This window comes from Polypterus senegalus, chromosome 2 (genome assembly GCF_016835505.1).
Source record: "Polypterus senegalus isolate Bchr_013 chromosome 2, ASM1683550v1, whole genome shotgun sequence".
Taxonomy (NCBI): Eukaryota; Metazoa; Chordata; class Cladistia; order Polypteriformes; family Polypteridae; genus Polypterus; species Polypterus senegalus.
Window position 1 is genome coordinate 94,569,700 of NC_053155.1, and position 12,988 is coordinate 94,582,687.

Below are 12,988 nucleotides of genomic sequence, written 5' to 3' on the forward strand. Positions count from 1 at the left end.
GAGAACAATATGCTTATTTTTATGGAATATGATATAATTAAATATAAAAATATGGAAAATGCTGTCACAGATATTCTCATATAACAATAGGTTCTGTCTTTTTTTTACTATTTTTGTCAATAGAAACCAGCATGTTAACTTTTCTAGTATTACTAAACCTCTGAGATATGACAGGCCCAGAGTGCATTTCAGGTAGTATCAGCCTAGTAGCATGTTAACATAATTTATTACCTTTGAAATTTCCACATAACTATAAAAAGATTACACAGTGTCGCAGATTCATCATTGTGTTTCTTTTATCTCAAAAGTCGTATTAATTATTATTTTTAAAAGGTTTTTCTAAACTAATTTTATTTAACTCCCAAACATGGATATATTTGACAACACTGTGTAGTTAGGATTTTAAATGGGCTATTCAAATAGATTAAAAGTAAATATTTCTTTTAAGGGCATTGATGTGAAGTCTATGGGACGAATTTTTGTTGGCTTGGTAAAATGTGGAGCCTGGGGATGCTTTGATGAGTTTAATCGTCTCGAAGAGGCTGTGCTGTCTGCTGTTTCTATGCAGATACAGTCTATTCAGAATTCCCTTAAAAATCAAAGGAGTACCTGTGAACTTCTCAACAAAGAGGTGGGATTTATTATTTATTCATTTATTTGCTCTTTACTTTGCAGTCTGTATTTTTTTGCCTATTTACCGAAGTTGAACTTTTCTCAAAATATTTTGCTGTCTAGCTATTAAAATATTTAATAGAAGTAATTTCACTTACTATTTACAGATAGAGCTAGATCCGAACTCTGGAATTTTCATAACTTTGAATCCAGCTGGGAAGGGCTATGGAGGAAGGCAGAAACTTCCAGACAATCTTAAACAACTTTTCAGACCTGTAGCAATGTCACGTCCTGACAACGAGCAAATTGCAGAAGTAATACTTTACTCAGAAGGTTTTAAAGATGCCAAACTTTTAGGCAGGAAACTAGTTGCTATCTTTAATCTTTCCAGGTAAGTTATCATTCCCCTAATATAGAGTAACTATGATTGTACTATATAAAATGAGATTTGAAGTGATTAGCAGTTGGCACAAGTCATTCGTACTTTGGCACAAGTTGTATTAGTATCTTAGAATAGAAAGAAATAAATGGAGGAGGGGTTCAGAATCCTCTTTATATGTGTGCAAAGAATGGCCATAAAAGTGGTAGTGGGAGATACTAGGAAGAATATAGAAATGGGCCAGATGTGTTAGGATGAGGTGCATTTCAATTTATGAACACATTTCAAAGAATAACATAAAACTTTTTCTACTATCTCTGTTCTGTAGGTTGGGCAGATGGTAACATGCTTTTCAACAACTAATCTGAATTCACTCAATTTAATAAGTAAAATAATGCAGTATTCATATAGCAAATATTAATGAAGGTGAATTTATGAATGTGTATATGGATACAGGGCAATAGAAACAACACAACATCTAAATCTATCTGTGTTTTAAAATTATAGACCTTAGTTTGATAGTGTTGTATGAGTTTACATTAGCAAACTTTAGAATGTGGAGAAATCATTTAGACAAGTTTGAGTAATTGTACACCACCTTATAATATTACTTAAAAGGCTGCAATGCCACTTTCAAATTATTTTTATTACATCAACAAGATCATGTCTATATAAGCAGACCAAGCCTAGCTATTAAACAAGTATATTCCTTTATATTTCTGTTTTAAAGCTTTACTTACAACACCATGCCTCTTTCTTAATTCATTATGGCACAGGGAATTATTAACTCCACAGCAGCATTATGATTGGGGGTTGAGAGCTTTGAAAACCGTCCTTCAAGGTTGTGGAAGTTTGTTACAGCAGCTCAAGAAAGAGGAATTAAAGAAGAAAGGTAAGTGAAACAATGTTTTCAGCTCAAGGTTGTTGTCAGTTTCGCTTAATTTAATCTATTATTCATGTAATTTCAATGTTCATTAAAGCGATTTTGGCACCTTTCTGACTTTTTAAAAAATTCTTTTGAAAAAAATTTATATTTGTGATCTTTTTTTTTTCTTGAGTTATGCATATTGTAACAGATAACTCACTACAGTGGTATGAGCAAGTATGTGGCAAGAGAAGAAATTTGCCCTTATCTGCATTTATAATATTTTTAAGCAATAAATCAAAACAGCACATTTTACAGTATTACTTATTTATATACCACTGCTTATTCAGAGTATTTTATCCTATGATGGTTTACAGAACAAAAGCTAGGAACAGTTTAAATAAAAATAAAAAGCAAATCCCCAAACAGAGAAAAAGAATATAATTTATAAAACCAGCAATAAACTAACACAGTAGAAAAATGAAAACTCAAAATTAATCTTAGATAAGTATGTTTTCAAAAGAGTTTTATAAACTAGGGCTATGGATGTCTGTCTACTTCAGATTAAGAGGATAAAACATAAAAGCAGTCTGTTGAGTTAGGACATAACTGTAGATAACCTAAACACTCCTTTAGATTGTTGGGGCATGAGCATGTCTACTGTGCTTAAATGTCTATCCATTAATTACTGAACCCAGTGCGTCCAGTTCATGGGGGCTGAAAGCTGTTGCCTATTCCAGCATCATTGGGTGCAGGGTGAAGCCCAACCCCGAACAGGATACCAGGCCATCACAGGATAAACTTACACATATAACCCCCTCTTTCAAATGCTAGACTATCAAACCTAATGTGCACATCTTTTTGGATGTGGGGGTATAGGAGAAGAAATTGGAGTACTCTGAGAAAACCTGTGCAAATTATGCACATACCATCTCTTCATAAACCAGTCCTGAAACCAGAACTCTCGACTTGTGAGTTCGCAGCCAATGTACCACCTTTTTATCCCATGCATTTTAATAGCTTCTTTAATTTTGTTTTACAAAAAGAAAGCAGAACTTTAAAGTAATTCAGAATTTGTACTTGGTGGCCATGAAGTGATTTTCCAACTGGCCTTTCTCTTACTGTGGCTGCTGAAATAGTTTTTGAATAATAAAATTGTCAACTTTACAATAAATTCTGGTCTTATTTAAGCAGTACTCTTTACATTTACAGTATATTCTCGTACTTTATGCACATTCACAACTACAGCATAGTTAAAGTTCAAAATTAATTCCATCATTAAGATTTTGACTATTTGTCTTTCCTGACACTGACCCCCTCTATTTATCTGGGCTTGGGACCGGCACCAAGTTGGACTGATTTGCCTCCCTGGTGGCTATATTAACTATATTATTGTTAAATAAATAATGAAGTAACAATGAGTAAAGCACAAAACTCCTTGCAACAAATTATGCATATAAAAATATGCACACACATGCTTGATTTACTTAAAGTTCTTAAAGTCCTGATATTTGTAAGTAAACAGCTGGTGTTCATGATATTAGTAAACACCTAAGGTCGGGTTTTTATTTGACATTAAACATTATGCTGTCACTTATTCATTCGAACGTTCTATTCTAATGTCAGGAGGACATAATGATCGTAATGGCAAGGACAACCACATAAAACAAAGATGAGAATAAATGTTAAAATAAAATATTAACAGCCTTTTCAGCTGGACTAACAAGAGAAAGCTACAATAAAAAAATGACTCATCAGCCTTAGTTAAATCCTGAGATTGATACTGTATGTTTTTTTTGGGTCATCATTCCAGAGTTTGGAAACTCTATAGCTAAAGGCTTTGTCTCATTAACTATTATCATTATTTAATTATTCCTTTCTTGTGATGAAGTGTAATGATAGAAATATCCTAATTTTTTTCATATTTTTCTAATAGTATAAACAGACTGTAATGAAGATATCAGAGCGTCAGGGGAGGCACCTAGGCACAAGCTCCATTTGATAAATTGAAAAAAGGTCCTTTCTTCAGAAAATAAACCAATAAGTGGATGAACTGACTGATTTTTGTTAGCCTTTGTGATGTTGAATTAATGTGGCTGCTTGGTTTGATTTGGAACTGGGTTGGAAAGAGTGGAGCTTTCATTTGAGGTGCAGAAGTGATATCAATGTTCACTAGCAAAGTCTTTCTTCACTCTAGGGTTAACCACATAGAAATGGTTACCAAGTATGTTTCTCCACTATTTTTCCCTGTCTTTTTACCTGCTCCAAGCCAAGAAGCTTCTCCTGTAGCTTCTGTGTGTGAAAGGGACATATGTCAAGTTTATTAGCATATGGTTTGATGATAAGATTGTTTAAATAATTTTACAAACAAAAGATACAGAAAACAATACTCCCCTGTTTTATTAGAACATGATACGTTTAATATTCAAAATGAAAAACTGTTCTCAGGTTTGATTGAAAGAATATTTGGATATCATCATTTATTAAATGCTGTCACTAAGAGGTAGCAGCCAGTAGAAGAAGAGAAAGGGGCCAAGAACAAATTCATGAAGAATAACAAACATTTCCTACTTGAGATGTTGGACTTAAAATACTTTTTTTTATTTGTTTTTTTTTATTGATGGTGGGTTCATCCACCAGGAGAATTAAATATGGATAATTAATTTAAAATGTTCTCCTTTAAGCTACATTCAAATGAGTGCAGTTAGGATTAAACAATGGAAATTTTTACTTTAAAATGATGTCCAAATCCACAGTAGCATGTTCATGTTTTCAGTTTTAAAAGTTGAAATTTTGTTAAAAATATTAAGTTATTGAATAATTTTGTTAATAAAAAAATAAATCTTTTCTATTATGCAAAATCTTTTTTTAATCTTTCTGAAGACAGTATTCTACATTGCAGCCTTTATACTTGTTATGTAAAACTTACAACAATAATGATTCTTCTTTTCCCTTCTATGAAACATTGCATATCCTACTTAATGCATTTTATTGTAACCTGTAATAATGGTCTGACTTTTATTTTGTTATCACAGCGAATGAAAGTAACATTGTTGTGCAGGCTTTGCGCCTGAATACAATGTCCAAGTTGACGTTTGCAGACTGCTCTCGGTTTGATGCTCTGGCTAGAGATGTATTCCCAGGGGCTGACTTTAAAGATGTGCAATACGAAAAACTAAGCACAGCATTGCAAGCTGTCTTTGAGGAAGCAAAATTGGAAGTAATTCCAAGTCAGGTATGAATGTATTTTATGTGCATCCAAGAAGTCTGTTTGGTACATTTGCATGGTTGTAATTTCCTACCTATTGGTGGAAAGGAAAAATACTTATATATCAGTCATGAATCTTAGAAGAAGCTTAGCTCGTTTCTGATATTGTGACTGGAGATGTCATTTGTTTTACTTACTTATCAAATTACTGGATACTGTTATCCTGAAAACCACCTTATTTGGTAGCAAAGAAAAACCTAAACATAGAATCAGGAATTTTTGAATTGGTTTAAGAATTAAGATTATATTTGACCCTGGTAGAAAATACTCACAGCACCATTACAGAGCTGTCAGATCCCTTCTGGAGTGCTGTTATATTTTGTTTGCGCCAAAGGTGCACTTGTTCATTTGTTGAAAAACTATAAAGTACTGTTGATCTTATACAGTAGGCTCATTTAATTGAATGTTGTATTTTCATGCTTCGGTTGAAATATCTTAAGTAAAATTTGTCTGTAACTTTAAAGAAATCTGGTAGGCTTTTGTTACCATTACAAATTTCATATTGTACTCTTGAAAGCCATAGTTTGCTAAAATGTAATAAAAATAGCTTGAAACACAGTGGTGGTAAAGGTTGTTTGTTTGTGCAACCTAATATTAAATAGCTATAATAAAATACTTCACCAGAAGTGTTAAATTACATCACATGCAGTATCTAATTCTTTATTATGTTTTATTAAAGATTAAAAAGGCTTTGGAGCTTTATGAACAGTTGCGGCAGAGAATGGGCGTGGTGATCGTGGGCCCAAGTGGTGCTGGAAAGTCAACCCTTTGGCGCATGTTGCGAGCTGCCCTTGGAAAAATTGGAAAGGTTGTTAAGCAATACACAATGAATCCTAAAGCGATGCCAAGGCAACAGCTTTTGGGCCACATTGACATGGATACCAGGGAGTGGTCAGATGGCGTTTTGACTAGTAGTGCAAGGCAGGTGGTGCGTGAGCTTCCAGGTAAGTAAACCAAGCCCCCCTTTTTGTCATGTGAAGTCACTGAAGTCTAATTAGGGCATTATTGACTGTTTCCTACACTTGAAAAGAAATAGTACATTTAGAGCTAGTTTAGAAATTTGTTGGACATTTGCTTTGTGACAGAAAGAAAAAAATGGGCCAGTTAATGTTTTTTCTTGCTTTTTAATAGAAATGCAAATTTTCATTTAAGCTTTAAGTAATACCATTTGTATTTGTATCTGTTGGTGAGAACTAATTACTTACAGTACAAATGAATATTATTATTTTTTTGCAGAGGTCAGCTCATGGATAATTTGTGATGGTGATATTGATCCAGAGTGGATTGAGAGTTTGAACTCTGTGCTGGATGACAACAGGTTGCTTACAATGCCCAGTGGGGAGAGAATTCAGTTTGGCCCAAATGTGAACTTTGTATTTGAAACTCATGACCTCAGCTGTGCCTCACCAGCCACTATATCTAGAATGGGAATGATTTTTTTGAGGTAGTGTAACTAATGAAATCATCTTTCAATATGAAAATGCTGCAAGCCATATGAAAAAGTTCAGTTTTTGGTACTGCATATATATAATTATTAAAAACATAAACATTTTAATTTAAAATATTATATTACATTTGTGCTCTAGGTAGTCTTATTAGACCTATTTACTTGTATTTCATTAACAAGGCTGCTGGTGTGTTCTTCATCTGTAACTTGAAATGCGATTCTAAGAAAGTCAAAACACTTTCCTTTTGCAAAAAAACATGTGAACACTTACGGTATATATGTGTAAATTAAATAGTTTGGGATAGTGTTCACTGTAGTAAAGTATTATGTAAAAAATTATTATTAATGAATCTGTATTAACTATAATTACCAAATGCAGAATAATAGGTTTGTAATAGGTTTTTCCTGTTACTGGCAGAAGAGATCCTACTCCTTGGGCCCTTGAGCATGACCTTTAAGTCTTTGAAAGAGCCATTGTTTTTTCACAACATTATACAAATTTGGGTTTGGACCCAATATCTCCCTCTGGTTTAAACTATTGTTATTAAACTATCCTTCTAAGAAACTTCACTTTTTGTAAATACCGTAATATAAATTCTGATTTATTCATTTTAGAACATTGTACCAAAAATGTGGCATTTCTTTCCAATGAAATTCAGACCTCTTGCCATCTGTTTGATTATGAAATCAGAGATTTGGGAATTTTAAGGGAATGGCTTAGACAAAGTATCTCTTTAAGCAGATGACTTGTTGGTGCTTTATATTATCACTTATAGTATGCATGTACTAAATGTATTGGAGTCATTATACAAATTTCACAGTTCAAAATTATTTTGGCTATTTGTTTTCACTCACCTTACACATTATGTTAAATTTAATCAGTTTTCTTTGCTATCTCACAGCAGTTCATATAGCTAATAGTCATAACTACACAGCAATTTTAAATAATTGATTATTAATTAATTGATTATTATTGAGATAATTTAATAATAACACAATGTGTGTTTTATTTAGTAATGAAAAAATTTTAATTAACAACTATTATTTTTTTTTTGCATTTGGTTGGAATTTATCTATGTTGTTCACCATTAATTAAACATATTGAACCACTGCTAAACGTTTGGAAACTTTTCAGTAACTGAGCGATAACTTCATTTTAAGTATTCTTTTTTCTCTTCCGCTATTCAGAGAATATCTATAATCTAATTTGAATAGATATACAGTTGTACTGCATGCTTTAATGATCTGCAGGTTATTCAAAAAATTACCAAGTGGTTGAAAAGTGTACAAAGTGCCTTAGATTTCGTTTAGAATCTAAATGAATTCTACAGTTGAATAAAGTAAATATAACAATTCTTTCCATCGAAATTACTGCCTCTCCTAGGCTTTTGCTTAAAAACATACACTTATTGATTTTAAGTTAAGTCATTATTTTTGCCTTGTTTCCATATACCATAATTCTTTTTCAGTGATGAAGACACGGATGTTAATTCTCTTCTTAAATCATGGTTAAAAAGTCAGCCAGATGAGTGCCGAAATAATCTTGAAAACTGGATTGGAGACTATTTTGAAAAAGCTTTAGATTGGGTTTTGAAACAGGTATTTTATGTTTATTATTATAGTATGAGTTAATGATCCAAAGAGGTTTTAACTGTTTAATTTATAAAAAAAACTCATTCCGTTCATAAATACATACCTTCTCAAACCTCAAACAATCCTGTACAGGGCACCCATATGCACTGCCAGGAACATATTGCTTTTTCTTCTATTTAGCTATCATCAATTAACTTTACAATTTATTGAGAACTTTTTAACTGTGTTAATTTTTAGAACATTACAAGATACTGTAAAATGTCATTTTTTTCATCTTCAGATAGGACTCGGTTTTCTTATTCTTACTGTATACCATTTTTTGATTAAAATATGAAGATTAGTAGATATAATGTCACTCTTGCCTTGGGAAATAGCTTTGACAGAAATATGCTTGTTATACTTACACCTAAACCACTTTTCATTTAAATTTTTTATTTTGGTTCACTTATATAACAGTTGATAATATACTCGCAATGTGTTAAGTAAGTGTTCTCTCAAACATTATTTTTAACCTATAGAATGACCTTGTTGTGGATACAACCCTTGTTGGCACAGTAATGAATGGCTTATCACATCTTCATGGTGTAAAGGAAAGAGGACAGTTTATCATCAGTCTAATAAGAGGTCTTGGTGGTAACCTTCATTTGAAGTCGCGTCAGGAATTTGCTAAAGAGGTAAAAACTTGTGATCAGCTTTTTTTTTTATGTTCTTTTCTAATTTGCACTTTTTAAGTACTCTCTTTTCCATAATATTATGAATAAATGTATATTTTACACTTGATTCATGTTTAGCCTACAAGCCAATCAAGATTATCGTTGCCTGGTATCACCATTATAAATTGTAGCAAAATAAAATTTTTGTTTTGGGATATTTTATGTATACTTTTTTCTTAAGATACAGTAGAAAAACCACCATCCTTAGAAATCATTTACTACTTATTTTTATGATATACTATTCTTTGGAGGTCCAAAAGAAACACTTTGTTTTGATTATTATTATTATTTTTTTTTGTGTGGCAGATTAATTCACCTGCACTAAATTCCTCTCAATAGTATATCACAGGATAGGCTCCCAGTGTTTCATTCTTTGTTACAACACTGATCTAGACTTAATGTAGAGTTCCCTTCTGTTACATCAGGCAGTTTTTCCAGAATACAGATTTAGTTTAATATGCTAAAGTGCTTCCACTGTTGTAACAGCAGTTAATGGAATCAATAATCATCCCCTAGCCATTCATTTCTATAGTAGTTTAATGATAAAACAAAAACATTTTGATATTTCTATTAAATGGTTACTTACTGGGCATAAATAAATGATTATGTTTATAGAATTAAGGAAATTAAGCACTCAATGCATCAGAAAAAGGCTTTATAACTGTTTATAACCCTAAACAAAAATAAACTTGTGAAATGCCTTAGTAGTGCTTGAAAACCATAAATGTCAAGATATGGTTATATCTGTATTGTAACTTCGATTAAAAAAGGAATGGTGAAGTCAAAATTGTTAAACTAATTTTCAGTATAAAATATTATAATAATGTACTCTTTCTATGTTCATTTTCCTTTTGTCAAGTGAATAGAAGTATGGAAGCAATTGTCTTCTTGATGATTATTATTGGTCATGTGTTTTCTGTTGTGTTGATTATGCATAAATAATATACAGTAGCTGGCTGTGGATATTCCTTATTAGTGTCTGCCTTTGGATTTAGTAAATAAACTACAATATAAGAGAATTGTTTGTAGAAGCTGACAATTAAAATAATTAAAGAAAACAAACTTATTATAGAATTATTTATTCGGGAAATATGGCTTCCACAACAATAATAATTGTGGTTATTTTTGTACTAGTGTTATGCAATCCCAAGAGGAAAAAAAACTTTGATCTATCATAAAACAATTCTTAGACCTGTGTTTGTATGTTTGAATAATAACTTTTATTAAATATTTTTTTTGTTCTAATTTTCAGATTATGAGCTGGGCACGTGAAAGCCCACCAGATCCTCGTAAGCCTCTGGACACCTATTATGACCAACAAACAGGTCGTCTCATGTCATACATATTAGAAAAGACAGATACCTTATCTATTGAGGATTTCAGTAACCCCCAGAAACTCCCTGTTATCAGAACACCTGATATGCAGAGAAGTCTAGATTATTTCAAACAATGGCTTGGACCCGAAAATAGGCAACCTTTCATTCTGGTTGGCCCTGAAGGCTGTGGAAAGGGGTAACATTTTGTGCTTTATCTTGCGTTGACATTAATATTATTTCTTAGTGCTAATTTTATAGCATTTGTTATATATTTTTATTTGGCAATATTAAACCACAGACAGATGCAGTATTGCAAAATGTATAATAAATGTGGTACTATATCATGCAGAGTGGGCTTCCCAGTTACAAAATTAAGGACACAAATGAAACATAAATAGATGTACTATGCAAGTCTTGTAATTTTGTAACTTGCTACTTTAGATTTTCTTATAGAACAAATAAATACAAATACTGTATATGCCTAGGTTTTTAACCTAACTGTCCAAAGTATGAGGAAAAAAAATACAACTAATGCTAAGTTATTACCTTAGGATTATTTGTCATCTAGAATACAAATAGAATCTCATACCAATATCTAATAACATATTCATTGCAATAATAAATATAAGCAGGTAGATACCTAGGAATGTGTTGTGTTTATTTTATCTTTTGGAAACACCATGTGACAAGAATTTGACAGGTAATGGTGGGGTGAAAAAGTAAGTCCAATATGTCAAAAGATTTGCCTTTTTTTTTTTTTTTTTAACATTTTTGGAAAAAATTTTATTTGATCACAATTTCAGCAATACTGATACATCATCAGACCGCCGTGTCATCCACAAAAATATATACCTAATTTTTGAAAATAAATATATATATATATATATATATATATATATATATATATATATATATATATATATATATATATATATACTCACCTAAAGGATTATTAGGAACACCTGTTTAATTTCTCATTAATGCAATTATCTAATCAACCAATCACATGGCAGTTGCTTCAATGCATTTAGGGGTGTGGTCCTGGTCAAGACAATCTCCTGAACTCCAAACTGAATGTCAGAATGGGAAAGAAAGGTGATTTAAGCAATTTTGAGCGTGGCATGGTTGTTGGTGCCAGACGGGCCGTTCTGAGTATTTCACAATCTGCTCAGTTACTGGGATTTTCACGCACAACCATTTCTAGGGTTTACAAAGAATGGTGTGAAAATGGAAAAACATCCAGTATGTGGCAGTCCTGTGGGCGAAAATGCCTTGTTGATGCTAGAGGTCAGAGGAGAATGGGCCGACTGATTCAAGCTGATAGAAGAGCAACTTTGACTGAAATAACCACTCGTTACAACTGAGGTATGCAGCAAAGCATTTGTGAAGCCACAACACCGGGTACCACTCATTTAGGAAAAGAGGCTACAATTTGCACGCTCACCAAAATAGAATGAGAACATGGATCCATCGTGCCTTGTTACCACTGTGCAGGCTGGTGGTGGTGGTGTAATGATGTGGGGGATGTTTTCTTGGCACACTTTAGGCCCCTTAGTGCTAATTGGGCATCGTTTAAATGCCACGGGCTACCTGAGCATTGTTTCTGACCATGTCCATCCCTTCATGACCACCATGTACCCATCCTCTGATGGCTACTTCCAGCAGGATAATGCACCATGTCACAAAGCTCGATTCATTTCAAATTGGTTTCTTGAACATGACAATGAGTTCACTGTACTAAAATGGCCCCCACAGTCACCAGATCTCAACCCAATAGAGCATCTTTGGGATGTGGTGGAACGGGAGCTCCGTGCCCTGGATGTGCATCCCACAAATCTCCATCAACTGCAAGATGCTATCCTATCAATATGGGCCAACATTTCTAAAGAATGCTTTCAGCACCTTGTTGAATCAATGCCACGTAGAATTAAGGCAGTTCTGAAGGCGAAAGGGGGTCAAACACCATATTAGTATGGTGTTCCTAATAATCCTTTAGGTGAGTGTATATATATATATTGCATATTACGTCACAGGCAAGAAACAGGTAGAACAGATAATATTATCTAAACTAAAATAGTACAAACAGTTCCATCTTAAGAAAAAGAAAATTTCTAAATGGTGCTCAAAAATGCAATACCAAGTAACTGGCACAATAATCCATTGCCACTATACCAAAGAAAACATCTATGTTTAAATTATCTGTGGAAGAGGGAGCTGGCGAAATGCTTCCAGAGTCATCAACATAGCAGATCATATTCCGGTAAATCTAGCATTAAGGGAACCCTGACAGAAGCAGGATCCTCTCCTTGTTTTCCCCATCCAACTTCCCCATTGTATCCTAATAAAGATGTGTTGATTGACCTGCTGAGCCCCTGACATTGGTAGGTAGAAGTAACAATTTGTATTTTAAGAGAAATAAGTACTGCTCAAAAAGTATAAAAGCGCTGGAGTCTCAAAATATTTCATTATTATTATGTTATTGCCACAACTGTTTTCCCTGATTTGTAACAAATTGGCCATGCACAAAACTAGTTTAATTTGGTCTCCAATTAAATATTTATTTGGATAGTTTCTGACTTTAGAGGAGAGGATATGAAGTAGGCAGTTCATGCAAAAAAGCTTCAAACATCATGCAATTGAAGGAGTTTTCTATGTAGGAGTGGGCAAAAATGTCTATCCAATTTGGTGTTGAAAATTGGCAGACTGTTATGAAAAAACAGCTAAAAGTTATTCCTGAGAAAGGGGGAAATGGAAGCTATTGTAGCTATTGGTGTATGTATTTTTTTACATTAATT

At 32.9% G+C, this 12,988-nt stretch overlaps 1 protein-coding gene across 1 annotated transcript in view; it reads left to right on the forward strand.

Annotated features, from left to right (window-relative positions):
- LOC120523157 (cytoplasmic dynein 2 heavy chain 1) overlaps nt 1–12,988 on the forward strand; it is a 417,821-nt gene that overhangs the window by 99,098 nt on the left and 305,735 nt on the right. The window contains exons 35-43 of the mRNA XM_039744175.1: nt 449–631; nt 780–1,003; nt 1,768–1,883; nt 4,892–5,091; nt 5,804–6,068; nt 6,361–6,568; nt 8,041–8,170; nt 8,683–8,838; nt 10,130–10,389. Coding sequence (XP_039600109.1) covers nt 449–631; nt 780–1,003; nt 1,768–1,883; nt 4,892–5,091; nt 5,804–6,068; nt 6,361–6,568; nt 8,041–8,170; nt 8,683–8,838; nt 10,130–10,389 — 1,742 coding nt within the window. The remainder of the gene's footprint in view (nt 1–448; nt 632–779; nt 1,004–1,767; nt 1,884–4,891; nt 5,092–5,803; nt 6,069–6,360; nt 6,569–8,040; nt 8,171–8,682; nt 8,839–10,129; nt 10,390–12,988) is intronic.